The sequence below is a fragment of the Perognathus longimembris genome, chromosome 8 (genome assembly GCF_023159225.1).
Source record: "Perognathus longimembris pacificus isolate PPM17 chromosome 8, ASM2315922v1, whole genome shotgun sequence".
NCBI lineage: Eukaryota > Metazoa > Chordata > Mammalia > Rodentia > Heteromyidae > Perognathus > Perognathus longimembris.
In genome coordinates, this window is record NC_063168.1 from 60,427,022 (window position 1) to 60,443,424 (window position 16,403).

A 16,403-nucleotide genomic window follows, 5' to 3' on the forward strand; every position below is an offset into this window, starting at 1 on the left:
AATGAACTTATATAGGTAGTTTACCTTTGTTCTGTCAATTGGGTATGGACTGCTTAGATCTAAATCTTAACTCATTTTACTATACGAACTCAGTATGTACACAGTCACTTATCCATTTGTTATAAAGCATACAATGAGCTAAAATCAGTCCTTACTACATGATGATAATATCAGCCAACAATGATAGAATAATATATGATGAATGTTAGGTTTCTTGTGGAAATCTTTGGTAATGAGGAAAAATGGGATATTAGTAAATGCTTCCTAATGTAAATTCATAGAGCCAAAGATGCTTGTGAAATTGGATTCCTTTTGTCTCAAGACTGTAGACTGACTCAAGACTGTAGAAAGGTAAAGCTGTGGAAAAGAAGAGACAACCATCCCAATAAACCCATAAACCTTGCAATTATCTAGTAGTAAGGGAGGCAACAATAAGAAGACATGAAACTAAATAGATTGATTAAAAGTTCCTCAACATGGCATGATTGCGTTTTTATAAGGAAAAATGCAAGAGATTCACTGAAGAAATATAATAAAATAGCTGAACTCAAAAATATGACACATATAGGGGTCATACATCTGTCATACTAGTCATTCATTCTGTGAACCCTACTCACCTAATCATTATTACTGATTGTTCTAGAATGTATCTAAATTTTTCATGTGCGTGCCGGTCCTTGAGCTTGAACTCAGGGCCGGTGCTGTCCTTGAGCTTTTCTGCTCAGACTAGCATTCTACCACTTGAGTCATAGCTCTACATCTGGCTTTCTGGTGGTTATTGGTGAGAATCTCACAAACTTTACTGTCCAGGCTGGTTTTGAATAGTGATCCTCAGATCTAGCCTCCTGAGTAGCTAGGATTATAGGTATGAGCTCCTGGTAAGCTACTATTTAAAAACTTCTTATTTTAGGAAAACCTACAGAACACTGTTGGGATCCAGCCTTTGGACTTGACGGGGGAAGGGCATTGGAGAGCGTACCCAAGACGCCGCCCTTCCCCCCAGTCCTGGGGAATTGTAACCAGCCCCCAACCTTCTCGCCAGCCCAGGCGCCCCCAGTCTCTCCCTGGCTGGCGCTTTCAAGTGACGTTAGCTCATGAGGGGGTCATATGACAAGCTCACAGCCTATCAGCGTCCTGGCCGGTCAGTCTCCTTTCGTTCCTTCCTATCATTTCCCTTTACCCCCGCCTTAATAAATCAGATTGCTCTTGAAGCTTCTCTAAGATCTGCATATGCTTGGCTTTCTTTACTGGTAAGGAGGTGGGCGAAGCATTCTCGTTTGGCCACATGCACGTGAGGTCAGTGCTGGCTCCCCAGCTCCACCCTGGCCTTACCTGCAGGCCAGGTGACCAGGGGAGAGGGTAAGAGAGGGAGTTGTGAGAAGCGTATCTGAGCCTTGATCCCCACGCCAGGGGAGGCGACCCGAGCCCGACAGAACACAAGAGGGAGAAAATGATATACTAAAATATATGTACTGGGAAAAATAATTCAAGAAACAAAGAATTTTTAATCTCTAAATTTTAATCTTTGAAAGATTGTAAAAGATATGACAATCACAAAACAAGAGCAAAGTACTGTGAATGAGGAAGCTAGCAAGAAGCTGGAAATAAGGTACTTCATGATCAGAGGAAAACAAAAAGCTAGAAATAGGAAGAGAAACAGAATCCAAGCGAGTTATTTGAAAGTAAGTTCCAACAAAATAAGTATGTGCCCTTAATTGAGAAATAATTTTATAATACATAAAATCCACAATACACAGATTTACAGAACAAGAGAAAATTCAAGACAATAGTAAAAGTAAATCTCATGGTGGTGATTGTCCAAAGGCAGACCTACAGAGCAATCACTCAAGTAATTTATAACTGAAACAATGATGACAACTATAAATTTAAGACAGATAGTAGATTATCAACTATGAAAATGTAAAAGAAAAAAAACAGGGGGTAAAGTAAGAAGGTGAATGAAGAGGAATGGAAAGAAAAAGAGGCTAACATCTTCATCTTTTAAAGTTACAAAGCCAAAATACAACATTGTTCTTGGAAGACCAAATAATGTATTTATTGTTCCTTTATAGAGACTGCACTGAGCATTAACAATGTAAATTATGTGTCAGAGAGTTACTCTTAAGTTTTAGGCAAACAAGGTGAAAGAGCATGAAAAACTAGTTTGTTTGCATCTATGAAAATAGAACAACAAAACCTATGGAAATTTATTTAAGGAGTAGGATAAGACAGAGGAACAGGACTGTGAATCTGACTGGGATATACTGTATACATAGGTGGAAAAGTCATTATAAAATCCCCCTTGTACAATTAATGTACTCTAATTAAAAATTAAAACTTGCCAGGCACCAGTAGTTCACAGCTGTAACCTTAGCTACTTAGGAGGCTGAGATCTGACAAATCAAAGTTAGAAAGCCAACACAGGCAGAAAAATCCACATGACTCCATCTTCAATTAAGTGTGGTTCAAGTGGTAGAGAACTAGCAGTAAGCAAGTAAGCCAAGTAAGAACATGAGGCCCAGAGTTCAAGTCCTGGTATCAGGGAAAAAAATGAAGGGCGGGGGGGGGAAGGGGCTATTCATTTCACTATATAATGCAGTGCTTAAAAGTGATCCTTCAGGGGGCTGGGGATATGGCCTAGTGGCAAGAGAGCTTGCCTCATATACATGAGGCCCTGGGTTCGATTCCCCAGCACCACATATACAGAAAACGGCCAGAAGTGGCGCTGTGGCTCAAGTGGCAGAGTGCTAGCCTTGAGCAAAAGGAAGCCAGGGACAGTGCTCAGGCCCTGAGTCCAAGGCCCAGGACTAGCCAAAAAAAAAAAAAAAAAAAAAAGTGATCCTTCAGGGTCTGGGAATATGGCCTAGTGGTAGAGTGTTTGACCCCTCAGCACCACATATGTAGAAAAAGCCAGAAGTGGTGTTGTGCCTCAAGTGGTAGAGTGCTAGCCTTGAGCAAAAAGAAGCCAGGGACAGTGCTCAGGCTCTGAGTTCAAACCCCAGGACTGACCCCCCCCCCCCAAAAAAAAGTGATCCTTCAATGAAGTTAAGAGAGTTAAAACTTTTCTGGCTGGAAATGTAGTATAGTGATAACGTGCTTGTCTAGCATGCAGAAGGCACTGGGGTTGATCACTACAAGTAAAAGTAAAAATTTTTAAGCTACAGAATAACAAACACCAGAAGCAATGATGGTGATGTAAATTCTCTAAGGAAGAAGAGAGAGATAAGGGATACAGTGAACATAGGCTGAGGCCTCATATATTAGGACAGGAGGTCAAAAGATATTGGGCTGGGGATATAGCCTAGTGGCAAGAGTGCCTGCCTCGGATACACGAGGCCCTAGGTTCGATTCCCCAGCACCACATATACAGAAAACGGCCAGAAGCGGCGCTGTGGCTCAAGTGGCAGAGTGCTAGCCTTGAGCGGGAAGAAGCCAGGGACAGTGCTCAGGCCCTGAGTCCAAGGCCCAGGACTGGCCAAAAAAAAAAAAAAGATATTAATGTTTAAAACTGTTTAAGTCAAGAAACAGAGACAATTCATAGTACCTAAGAGAAATAGAGACTATCACCAGAAGAAATAAACTGAAACTTCATAAGTGGTTCTCTCCAGAAAACAAGACTTGGAGAGGAAGCCATGGAATGTAAAGTGTGTGTGTGTGTGTGTGTGTGTGTGTGTGTGTGTGTGTGTGTATGTGGGGGGGGGGAGGCTATCCCATGCCACGACTAAGAGAGCATGGTGGCAGAAAATTATAATCCAAGCACTCAGAAAGCTGAGGCAGGAGGATTTAGTGTTCAATTCTGGGCTACACAGCAAGATGCTGTCTCAAACAAAAAGAATGGAGGAATGAGGAAAGGGAAGAAGGGGGGAAAGGAAAGGAAAGGAGGGAGGGAAGCAGTGAGGAAGGGAGGGAAAGGAGGGAAAAAGAGAGGTTGATTATGTTCAGATTACAATCAGGAAGACACTAGTAGCAATGGTTCTTGGTGGCAGGGTTTCTGGAAGGGGGTTAGCAACAGTGGTAGACAGTGCCAATTCTACCTTTAAAATACTCCTAAAAACGTTTTGGGGTTTTTTTTGTGCCTGTCCTGGGGCTTGAACTCAGGCATGAGCCACTGGCATCCAAGTAAAAAGGTATTTTAAAGCATGATATATCATCATTGGTATGTTATATAAGAATTATGTTATGTAAGAATTATTGTGCATGCTTAAAAATTAATAATTTCTGTGTAGACCTATTTGGTTACAACTCATTCCCTGACAAGTAATTTACTTTTATTATTTTTGTAATTTGTTATTTAGCTCTTCCTTTTCACATTTTTTTCTAATTTACTTTTTAATAGAACTAGGACTGAATGACAGATAAGAAAAAAGACAAATGCTATTGACCAGTATCAGGAGATAACACTTAACAGCCAGAAATAAAAACTAAACCACAAAGTCCAGAAATTAACTCTGTAATCAGTACTTTGAGAAAAACAGTTATCATTTACTTACATTTTAATGTCTCTCCAGCATACGGTATGTGGAGTTTGAATCGGTCACAGTTGGGTCCAGGAGTCAATGATATGCATCTTAGAAAAAAATAAAATAAAAACTGTATTATAAAACCACAGTAAAAGCCAGCAGCTCAAGCCTATAATCCTAGATACTCAGAAGGCTGAGACCTGAGGATCATAGCTCAAAGGCAGCCTGGGCAGGAAAAGCCATGAGACTCTCATCTCCAAATCTCCAATTAATCATCAGAAAACCAGAAGTGGAGGGTGCTGTGGCTCAGGTGGCAGAGCACTAGTCTTGAGCTGAAGAGCTCAGGGACAATGCCCAGGCCCAGAGTTCAAGCCACAACCAACAACAACAACAAAAAAAAAAAAAAAAAAAAAAACTTACTAAAATCCTACATATGTACAATATTTAATAAAGGAAATAAAACTGATCTTTACAAGTAATACATTAAAACACTGGCTTATAATACAAAATAAAAACATTCAATGCCTGTGAAGGCCAAAACAATAAGCCTGTCCTTAAAATAAGTAATTCATGTAAGTCATAATAAAACTGACATATCCTTCAACAACAAACATCAACAGTGAGTACTTCAACCCCATCATGCCAAATATAGCTTGTCTTTTAATACTACATGCATCAGGGCTGGGAATATGGCTTAGTGGTAGAGTGCTTGCCTGACATGCATGAAGCCCTAGGTTCAATTCCTCAGCACCACATATACAGAAAAAGCTGGAAGTGGCACTATGGCTCAAGTGGCAGAGTGCTAGCCTTGAGCAAAAAGAAGCCAGGGACAGTGTTCAGGCCCTGAGTCCAAAGCCCAGGACTGGCACAAAAGAAAAAAAAAACCTACATCTATCAGCTGGGCACCAGTGGTTCATGCCTGTAATCCTAGCTACTCAGGAGGCTAAGATCTGCAAACCACAGTTCACAACCAACCCAGGCAAGAAAGTCTGTGAGAGTCTATCTTCACTAAGCTACACAAAAAAAGCTGGAAGTAAAGAACTGTGGCTCATGGGTAGAGCACTAGACTTGAGCAAAAGAACCTTAGAAACAACACCCAAACTGAGTTCAAACCCCAGGATCAAAAAATTAAGCAAAACAAAACTTCACATATAATCCAAAACAAATCTCCAGTCTTTGATGCCAAGAATTATAAAAGAGTAATTCTACAGTCATATTTTATACATAGGCTCTTTGCTTCCATTCTGTTCATAGAGAAAAGAGCCCGTTTTTGGCGTTTTTCTGGTACCAGATGGTTTTCTTTCTTTTCATAAAGGTACACTGCTTCCTTAGTTTTAGCAATGAAACTCTTTCATCTTGCAAGAGCCCAAATGCATCATATTAGATTTCAGGTAAAATGCAAATGAAAGGGGGGGAGGGTGAATTAGTCACCTAGGTTTCAACATTTTTTTTCTTAATTACTTTAAAAAGTTCTACAATGTTCTTTCTTCATATAATATTTATTTTACAAGATGTTGTATGATCTTACAAGTCATAATTTTGACTGTTACACAATGGTACGGGCCTCAAGTTACAAGACACTAACATGAAATGAACTTAAGAAGTTAAGAATCTTAAGTTCACTTTTTAAAAGAAAGGTTATTGATTTATAAAGTAAAACATGGAGGCTAATTTACCTTTATAATTCCAAAACTGGACTGAAGCAATTCTGAGAATGAACCTACAAAGGTAGTTTAATGGATAGAAATAATAGTTTGAGGGCTGGGGATATGGCCTAGTGGCAAGAGTGCTTGCCTCGTATACATGAGGCCCTGGATTCAATTCCCCAGCACCACATATACAGAAAATGGCCAGAAGTGGCGCTGTGGCTCAAGTGGCAGAGTGCTAGCCTTGAGCAAAAAGAAGCCAGGGACAGTGCTCAGGCCCTGAGTCCAAGCCCAGGACTGGCCCTCCCCCCCCCCAAAAAAAGAAAAGAAATAATAGTTTGAATAAATAGTCCACTTCCTTAGATGGTCACTTGAGTCATACGAAAATATACTCAAGAAATGTTGGTTCTAAAGAAACTGAGTCCTCTTATCAGATTTACCATTAGATTTCTCAACATAAGAAAGAGAATACAGGAGTACCTAACAGATATATTTAACATTAATCACCTAGGTGGATGATTCATCTTCAAGGATTAAAAAAAAAAGTATCAGTTGAAAAAGTTGTGCTACAAATTGAACAGTAGTTATTTTAATATTTGACAGATTTTAAGAATACATTATTTCCTTCTAATATAAAATATTTCCTTCTTCATTTCCTTCCTCCACCCCTTCCAACAGGGCTGGGAGTATGACTCAAATGGTAGAGTACCAGCCTTGAGTACCAGGCAAGCACTAAAGACCTAAAGCTCAAGCAAGCCCCACAGGTAGAACCAAAAGAAAAGAAAAAGTACCAAAATATTTCCCTTCTACAAAGTGGGTATTTCGCATTCAAAATGCTTGGGAGAAGTATTTTAGATTATCTTTTGGAATACGCGCATATAGATAGCGGCATATCTTAGGGGAGGGGCCCAAGTATAAACACAAATCTCACTTTATATTGAATATAGATTTTTTTTTAATACCATAGCCTCAAGGGACAATATTGTTCATGCACCTGTCCTTTAACATGATGTCAGGTATGAAATTTTCCACTTGTGAAATCCAAATTGCACTAAAAAGTTTTGGACTTTGAAATTTTGAGATTAAGGTTACAAAATGTTTTCTATCCTATAGTGTGGTACCTTATTTGAGAAAACTTGTAGGAAACATAAATTGCAGCATTGTAAAATACAGAAATTAGGAAGTGGCACTGTGGCAGTGCATTATCCTTGAGCAAAAGAGCTCAGGGACAGCACCCAGGCCCTGAGTTCAAGTCCCATGACCAACAACAAGAAGACATATATAATACATATATATTAATCTAATAAGAGTAATACTGTTACAAGCAACACTAAGAATATCCAACCTACAATGCTTCAAAATGATGAAAAATAACATTTACTATCCACAGTTTTTTGAGTTTGAAGACCACATTACCTATTTACCTAGTATAAAAACTGAAGCTAGCAGTAGTAAAGGAAATCCACAGGATTAATCTGATTCTAGTTGTTTGAATAACTCACTCCTTCTATGTCAAATTTCCTGGTTTCTCTGGACATTGATGAAAGTGAATCACACAACTTGTGGGCAAAGATGAGAGGGAGAGAATGGGAGAGAATGAGGGAAAGGATACTGTGCAAAAGGAAGGAAATGTACTTATTACCTGATGTATGTAATGGTAACCCTGCTGTGTATTACCTCCAAAACAACAATAAAGTAATTTTAATTGCCTGGTTTCTGAATTCTTACATTAATTAATTTTATATCATTTGTTTTATGTTTTACCAGTACTGAGAAATTATCACCATCTTCCTTCCTTACCACAACAGCTGGTTCTAGCAACCCGATGGTATTTTAAAAAGTATATTTCTGGGATGAGAATGTGGTTTAGTGGTAGAGTGCTTGTCTAGCATGCATGAAGCCCTGGGTTTGATTCCAGTACCATATAAACAGAAAAGGCTGCAAGTGGCACTGTGGCTCAAGTGGTAGAGTGCTAGCCTTGAGCAAAAAAAAAAAAAAAAAAAAAAAGCTCAGAGACCATGCCCAGACCCTGAGTTCAAAACCCAGGACTGGCCAAAAGAAGTATATTTCCCTACCTGAGTGATTCATTCACTGTTTGCAGCATTTTTCCACTTAGTTAAGGGTTACTAAGCATTACTGAGCATTGTAGGTATTAGGAATGCAGCACTGACAAGCAGACAAAAATCTAGTCTCATGGTACTTAGGCAGGGAGGGGGGGCGGCCTAAGGGACACAATAAACAAAAGATAAATGCATAAAGACGACCTAAGATTGTTAAATCCAGGAGCCACTTTAAAAACTGGGAAATCGGGCTGGGAATATGGCCTAGTGGCAAGAGTGCCTGCCTCGTATACATGAAGCCCTGGGTTCAATTCCCCAGTACCACATATATGGAAAATGGCCAGAAGTGGCGCTGTGGCTCAAGTGGCAGAGTGCTAGCCTTGAGCAAAAGGAAGCCAGGGACAGTGCTCAGGACCTGAGTCCAAGGCCCAGGATTGGCAAAAAAAAAACTGGGAAATCAAGGAGGACTTCAAGAAAAGGTGAAAATGAAATCGGAATAACACAAAGGGGCCAACCACTCAAAGTTGTGGGAAAGAACATTCCAAGCAGAGGAAACAGAAGGTGCAAAGGCGTGAAAGCAAGAACAGGCTTGATGTACCTGGAGAGGAAATCTGTACGTATCTGGGCAATTGCAACAGGGCAGAGTGAGTGGAGAAAGAACACAAAAGCTGAGACTATGGGGAAGACAGGAGACAATGCAGGGTTTGCAGGCAGAGTCAATTCAATTTTATGCCAAGCTGAGGGGAGGGTTCTAAGCAGAAGAGTCACTGATTCTGTTTTTAAATGATTACTGGGCCTATACTATGTAAAATAACTATAAGAAGTAAAATAATACGGTCAGATAGGAGACCATACAAGGCAAGAGAGGTAAGGACACCTTAGCTAGGATAGAAGTAGTGGGAAGGTTGATGTATGGACACTAGTAGGAGAGGAAAGAGCTCAGGAAGATGGGATATCAAGAGTGCAAAGAATGAGATGATAAACAAGTCTTGTGTGGAAACACAGCCAAGCTGATAGGTAGGTTAGACTAGGGAGAGTCTTGCCTTAGATTGTTGTACGCTCTTGAAAAGATCACTTAATGTAGGATGGAGGGTGGAGGGAAAGGGTACTACTCCAAGAGCACATTCAAGTGAATCTGTATTATCTCATTAGCTGAGAGCGTCTGATTTGCTGAACAAATACACAACTTTGGGGCCAGCCCAACTGTTCCCGGTGATAGCGCAAAGCTACCATCAACTGGTCTCTCTCCTCAGCAGCCTGAGCAGCCCTAAGCATCTCTTCCAACAAATGGTGAAGAAATGAAAGGAAGTATCTGTTATCCTCTATCTTTCATAGTTCCTAGGAGAAACAGGACTATGAGAACAAAGTTAATGTCATAGACTTAATGGTTCTTTCAAGATCAAATTGCTTCTTAAATTTTTTAAATTTAAAATTGGGTTTAGTCATGTTTCTTCATTTTATTATGAAAATTCAAGTTGCACTCAAAGACAGCATTCATTTATCTGGTTATTAGAAAATAGTATAGGCAGCTCAGTGGCAAAGCACATGCTAGAGCAAGAATAGGCTAAAAAGACTGAAAAGACATCATGAATGATTTGATTTTACTTGCAGAAAAAAAAGAGTTGTGTGTTTACCTACTTAAGTAGATTGCAGGAGAGTCAGCAACATGTATTAGGACCAGAGTTGCTACAACTTTCTTCAATTACCTCTCTGCATGTTTTGATTTTGTAATGAATATGAACTATTTTACAATTATAAAAATATTTTAAAGCGTGTCTTTTCTATATTTGAATAGAGACACATGGTTATGATGGCCAGATTTTTACCTTTATCTTCTAAAATAATCCATTCCTTTTCAAGAAGAAAAGAATGGGGGCTAGAGGCATGGCTCAGGTGGTAGAGCGCCACCTAATGAGTAAAAGCATCAGATACCGAGTTCAAGTCCCAGTGGGGGGAGGGGTAGAAGGAATGCAGGGTGATTTGCTGATAAGAATTTTCAAAGTAATGCATATGAAGTCTTTACACTGTAATATCACCAAGTTTTTTCACATTTGTTTTCTTTTGGGGTAGGGTGTGAGGGGTACAGACCTCACACAAACTAGGCAAGCACTCCACCACTGAAGGTTTCACATTTCTAAAGCTCTATCCCTCAGTGATCTCTGGGTAAGGATTTGGAGAATGACTGAACTGGGTGGTTCTCCCATGAAGCTGCAGTCACAATTCATCACAGATAACTAACAGAACAGGGAAATTCATTCTTCCAGAACAGGGGTGGGGAACGTCCAGCCCTGGGGCTGTATAAGGTCCATGAAATCATTGAGTCTGGCCTTGCCAAGGTAACCACAGGCAGAACTCAAAACTCAATAAATTGAGGAGCTGTCTTCAAAGCAAAATTCACTAAATCTAGGCCTTCAAATGCTATTATAAATATCCAAATGGCCCTTGGCAGAAAAAAAAAAATATTTCCTACCACTGATCTAAAAAGACATTTCCTTATTATACAAGAATGAAAAAGCTACTGGCTTCATTAAAATCATATTTTAATAATGGCACACACATAGCTAAATACAAGGTTTAAAAAGCCAATATTCCAGCAGGCCACCAGTGGCTCACACCTATAATCTTAGCTACTCAGGAGGCTGAGACTTGAGGATCGCAGTTCAAAGTCAGCCCAGGCAGGAAAGTACCTAAGACTCTCATCTCCAACTAACCACCAGAAAACAGGAAGTGAGGTTGCAGCTCAAAGTGGTAGAGCTCTATCTAGCCTTGAACAGAAAAGTTCAAGCCCTTGTTCAATTCAAGCCTTGAATTCAAGCCCTGCAACTGACAAAAAAAAAAAAAAAGAATAAGAAAGGTATCTTATATTCGAGTGCAAAAAGAGGTTTTGGATAAAGAGCTATGCTTTTACCGTTTTTCAACTTAACTTGAAAATATTTATGTATTAAATATGCAATAATATTATGCAAGCAGAAGTAACTCTAACTTTTGTTTAACTTTTTCATTCTTCCACAATACCGGAGTTTGAACTCAGCCTATACTTACTAAACTAGCACACTTACAATACAGCAATACCTCTATTCCTAGTTTCTGCTCATTACTTTTGACATACAGTCTCATTAGTTTCAATCCTCCTTGGGTAGCTACTTAGAGAAAAGAAACCATCACATCCATCTCTTTGTAGGATGGGTATCTGAAACTTTTTTCTGCTCAGGCCAGCCTTGAAAGTGGACCCTAATGTCACATAGCTAGGAAACAGTGCCCATCTTTTTCTTTTATTTTATTTATTTTTGAATCAAAAAAGACTCATCAGTAAATCAGCCTACATTCTTTCCTCCTGTAAAGGGCAGTTAGTATTTTATTGTTATATATGGATAACTGTAATTTCTGTAGTAAAGTACTACAGTAAATGGCTTCATTTGATGTTATTAACAATTCCCTTTGTAAGCGGGGGTGGCAGTGCATGCCTGTAATACTAGCTCTCAGGAGGCTGAGGTAGGCTGATCTTTGTGTTTGATATTTTGCTATTAAGTATGATGGTGATATAGGGTTTTGGTTTTTTTTAATAGCCTTTGTCAGATTACCAACTGTAGGAAATGGTCTTTTCTATCAAAGTGTATTATAGTCCTTTGTAAGACTCCATTTTTACTTATCTGGTTCCAAGTTCTTTTTCCAGAGGCTTGCTTTGCTAAACCCTTCCAACCCTTCCTCCCTTTGTCTGTGAAACTTGCCAGCCAAAACTTGTTCAGACTCTTCCCAACTGACCCTTTGTTAAAATCCCTCAAACAAAGACTCCCTATCCCTTTGGTCTAAATGTTAGACACTAGCCAATCACTAAAGAGTGTGAACCCTAAGCCTGACCAATCATGGTAAGGAGGCAGGGCTCACTGGGGCAGCAGGAAAGCAACAGCATGCTGGCACAAAGCTGTGTCCTGCATTACACCCTTCTGAGGTATGATGAGCCACTCTACGTAAAAGTAAAGCTTTGCTTTGCCAAGACAATTATTTTAGTGACCTCCTTTATGCAACCCCATTTCTCACAAATGTACTTCTATGATAGCTTACAGCAAATTTGGAAAATTATGAATAGGTTTTTATCAAATACTTATTTATTCTGTACTTATTGATAATCTGGCTCATTTCCTCCTTTATTCTGTTAACTAAGTGAATTAAATGTACCTATTAGAAAAGAAGAAAGGTTAACCACTAGAGTAAGCTAAATACCTGTCTGGAAAAATCCAAGAGATTTCTACTCTTTTAGTTAACTATTAAAAATAGTATTTGAGTCCATCATTCCTACTGAAGTCATGTTGTAATTTAAACCACATTTTTGTTACAGGAACACCTACCAACATTTAAAAATACTTCCTACTCTAAAGTAGAGTTAAAATTATCATTTATAAATGGAGACATGGCATAGAAGTTGGGAATAACTTTTGGTGTCACATGAACTGACAAACACATTTTCTTAAAATATTTTAATTTTGTAATTTTTAAAGCATATAGGGATGAGTCACTTATTTTGGTAATGGCATTCTGGAATCCTGTGCTAGGAGGAACTAAATGCAGCATTTTCTAGTAAGATCTACAAATAGATTTTAGACTTTAGAGATATAAAGGTATACATATAGCATATCAGGAATATCATATGTCATCAAGAAGACAGTTCTATTTCCTTGGAGAATAATGTAAAAAAAAAACAAAAATCTACCTCAGTACGGTTTTACCCATTTTAAAGCATGTTTCCTTGGAGGAGGGCCTAAGACTTGACCCTTGTAAGATTTGATGTAATTAGGCAGGCTGCAATTCCCTTCTGAGGCAGAGTCTGTAAGATTCCTTGAACTGGTTTAATGCCTGCGCATTTTGTAGATAATTTTTTATATTCCCTAGGCCAGTCATCTAGCTTCTTTTCTGCTGTGTCCAAACTAAAAACCAAAATTAATTTAAAATTAATTTGGTTTGAGTGAAGTTACTGATTACAAGGTTAATTCAGAAAAAAAAATTCATTCTAGAAAGTGAAAAGGTAGTAACTATCAGCTAAGAATTATTCTCTGAAGTATCTGACTTAAAAGTTATTGACAAGGCAATTATTGGTCTTAGAGGCTATTTTGTTCCATCATCACCTGCTATTTTAGGTTGCCAAGCTGAAGACTTCCTTCTCAGCTGACGTTAAATGATGTTGGTTAAGCACAAACGTCACTATCAAGAAAACAGGAAGCCATGTAGGAGAACATGCCAAAGTGGTAAATTAATAGTCAGGGCAGAGGAAACTGACGTGGACTCGGGGAAGGAACCCTGGATTCACATCTACTTTATTCTTTTTAGGTGGCTTAAAGAACAGAAACAGCTCAAATCACTATTTTCTCCAGACAATATCAAAGAATATGTTTAGCCTTAAGCCAAAAAGGATGTGTTATATTTTGAATTATCTTTACAGTCCTAATGTCTTAAAGGTTATGCAACAATTGCATGTATCTCAGCAGTTGTCACTAAAATGCTATAAAGTGTGATCAAACTGCCAACATTTCCTTCTTATAGTAAAATCTTTGTAATAATTTGAATTATATCTCTATAACTAGGAATAACATATGATATATAATAATTTAGAGGAGTCAAATCCCAATTTATCCTTCATCATATTTTAGTTCATTAAAATATTATGCTAAATCAGTGAATAGGGTCAGCACTATACTCTGAACTAAACAAATTATAAAAGCATTTATTCTATTTTGTATCACTGATTTACATATATACAGACAGTTTTTATACTTATCAACAGCAAGTAATTTTCATCAATATGCATGTTGAAGAACCTCTTTTTTGGTTATACTTACCAGTTTTTGCTTTCCATTATTATAGGTAGTTTGTAAAATATAATTTGTTAAAAAATGTAAAAAGCACGTTTTCACTGTATCTGGTGGCTTCTCCTTTAATTATTGAGAAGTGGTGTGGTTCAGTAATTAGAAAAATAAGCCATGAAGCCAAATATACATTGTGGGTCTGGACCCAGCTCTTTCACTTACAAAAAAGTGGAATATCATTTATGTGCTTTACTTTCCCCTATCTATAAAATAAAGATACTTGACAAAATGGAAAGTTGCTATGATTTTTAATCATTTAATCTAATTAAAGAACTTAGACTATTATTAAAATATTAAACTTCAGGGAATGGATGGAGTTGGAAAGGATGGGGAAAATGATGAAAAGAGTGATACTGAATCAAGATGATATGTTCAGTGGTAACCCCTTGTACAATGAAAGATAATGAAAATATAATAAAAATAAGAAAAAATAAATCTTAGATGACTCAGAAACAAATTTTAAGGATCTTAATCATTACAATAAATGAATAAGTATTAAATTTGTTGGGCACCAGTGACTCACACTGTATCCTAGCTACACAGGGATGCTGAGATCTGAGGATCATGGGTCAAAGCCAGCCCAAGCAGGTAAGTCCATGAGACTCTTATTTCCAATTAACCATCAATAAAGCCAGAAGTGGAGCGGTGGCTTAAGAGGAAGAATGCCAACCTTGAGCAAAAGTGCTAAAGGCCCTGACTTCAAGTCCCAGTACTGCTATACACAAATATATGTGCGTGTATATATATATATATATATATAAATAAATTTTCCCTCTGTAATATTAACACATGATGTCTGCTCTCCCAAGTTCCATTCAACACTGCATTAGGAGGCCCTACCTAGGATGGAGAAGCATGAAGGAAAAAGGACTTAAAGTAAGCATATATTTAAAATATATATGTAAAAATATCTTAAATCTTCATGAGCATTATTATAATATGTAATTTTAGCATGGTTACTTGACAACTTAGAAGAAATTAATTACATTACTGTATACCATCAACAATGAAAAGATAAATTTTAGAACAAAACTATCAAAAATAACATCAAGGGCTGGAAATGTAGAGCACTAGCCATGAGCAAAAGAGGCTAACAAAAGCTCAAGAGCCTGGGCTCAAGCCCCAATACCAGTACAAGAATAATTATGATAACAATAACAATAGTAACAATATAAGCTAAGTGTTGGTGGCTCACGCCTGTAACTCAGGAGGCTGAGATCCAGAGGATCTCAGACTGAAGCCAGTCTGGGCAGAAAAGTCCACTTACTCTATTTCCAATTGCCCAACAGAAAGCAAAGACAGAGGTATGGCTCAAGTGGTAAGGCACAAATAGAGTAAGCAAGCAAGCCAAGCTCCTGTACCACCAAAATAAGTAAATAAATCAGTAACATCAAATAAGCTAATGATGTCGCTCCATGGTGTAACACTTGCCTGACATATGCAAAGCCACAATGTTCTATTCCCAGCACAGCAAAAAAATAAATAAATAAACATTAAATCACAAAATGAATGGAAATAGATATTATAAAAGATGCATAAGATCTTGGCCAAGCACTGTGAAATATGCCTATAATCCTAGTTACTCAGCACAAACAGGATAATTAATATCCACACAAAAGCTCTAAATCCTATCTGAAAAACAAACCAAAAGCATAAAAACTGGACAGATAGCTCAAGTGCAAGAGCCAGGTATATATGTCTACCTGATCTAGGGAAGGGAAAGAAAAACAGGGTGTAAAATATCACAGGAAATGTACACAATGCCCTATTATGTAACTGTACCCCTTTTGCACAACACCTTGTCAAAAAAATTAAAGAAATAAATTTTTTTAAAAAGAGCCTGAATTCAGTCCCTATTTTTTTTTAAAGTGAAAGATCACTAGTAAAGAGATGCTAGTTCTCCCTAAGTTTTCTCTAAGTTCTAAAATGTAATGCCAGCACCTAAATTCGGGGAGGTGGGATGGGGAGGAAGGGGAGACTCAATAGGATTATATTTGCAATAGCCAAAAGGCAGAAGAAACTCTAGTACCCATATATGGATGAATGGGTAACAAAATGAATTAAACTCACATGGCATATTATTCAGTCTTAAAAAGAAAGAACATGTGGTCCATGCTACAACATGGATAAATCATTGAGAAAACTAAGATACGTGAATAATCAGTTACAAAAGGACAACTGCTATATAAGGATTCCACTTAATCTAAATTCAAAGTCAAATTCAAAGATACAAAATGTAGAATGGATAGCCAGGGGCTAAGAAAATGAGGTATAGAGTGTTAATATTTAATGGACACAGAATATCAGTGAGGAACATGGAAAGTACTTTTTTGAGATGGATAATGATGATGGTTATAGAACAATCTGATTATCTTTAAT

At 37.9% G+C, this 16,403-nt stretch overlaps 1 protein-coding gene across 1 annotated transcript in view; it reads right to left on the reverse strand.

Moving 5' to 3' along the window:
- Positions 1 to 16,403, reverse strand: part of Babam2 (BRISC and BRCA1 A complex member 2) — a 400,816-nt gene that overhangs the window by 355,476 nt on the left and 28,937 nt on the right. The window contains exon 3 of the mRNA XM_048353209.1: positions 4,491 to 4,567. Coding sequence (XP_048209166.1) covers positions 4,491 to 4,567 — 77 coding nt within the window. The remainder of the gene's footprint in view (positions 1 to 4,490; positions 4,568 to 16,403) is intronic.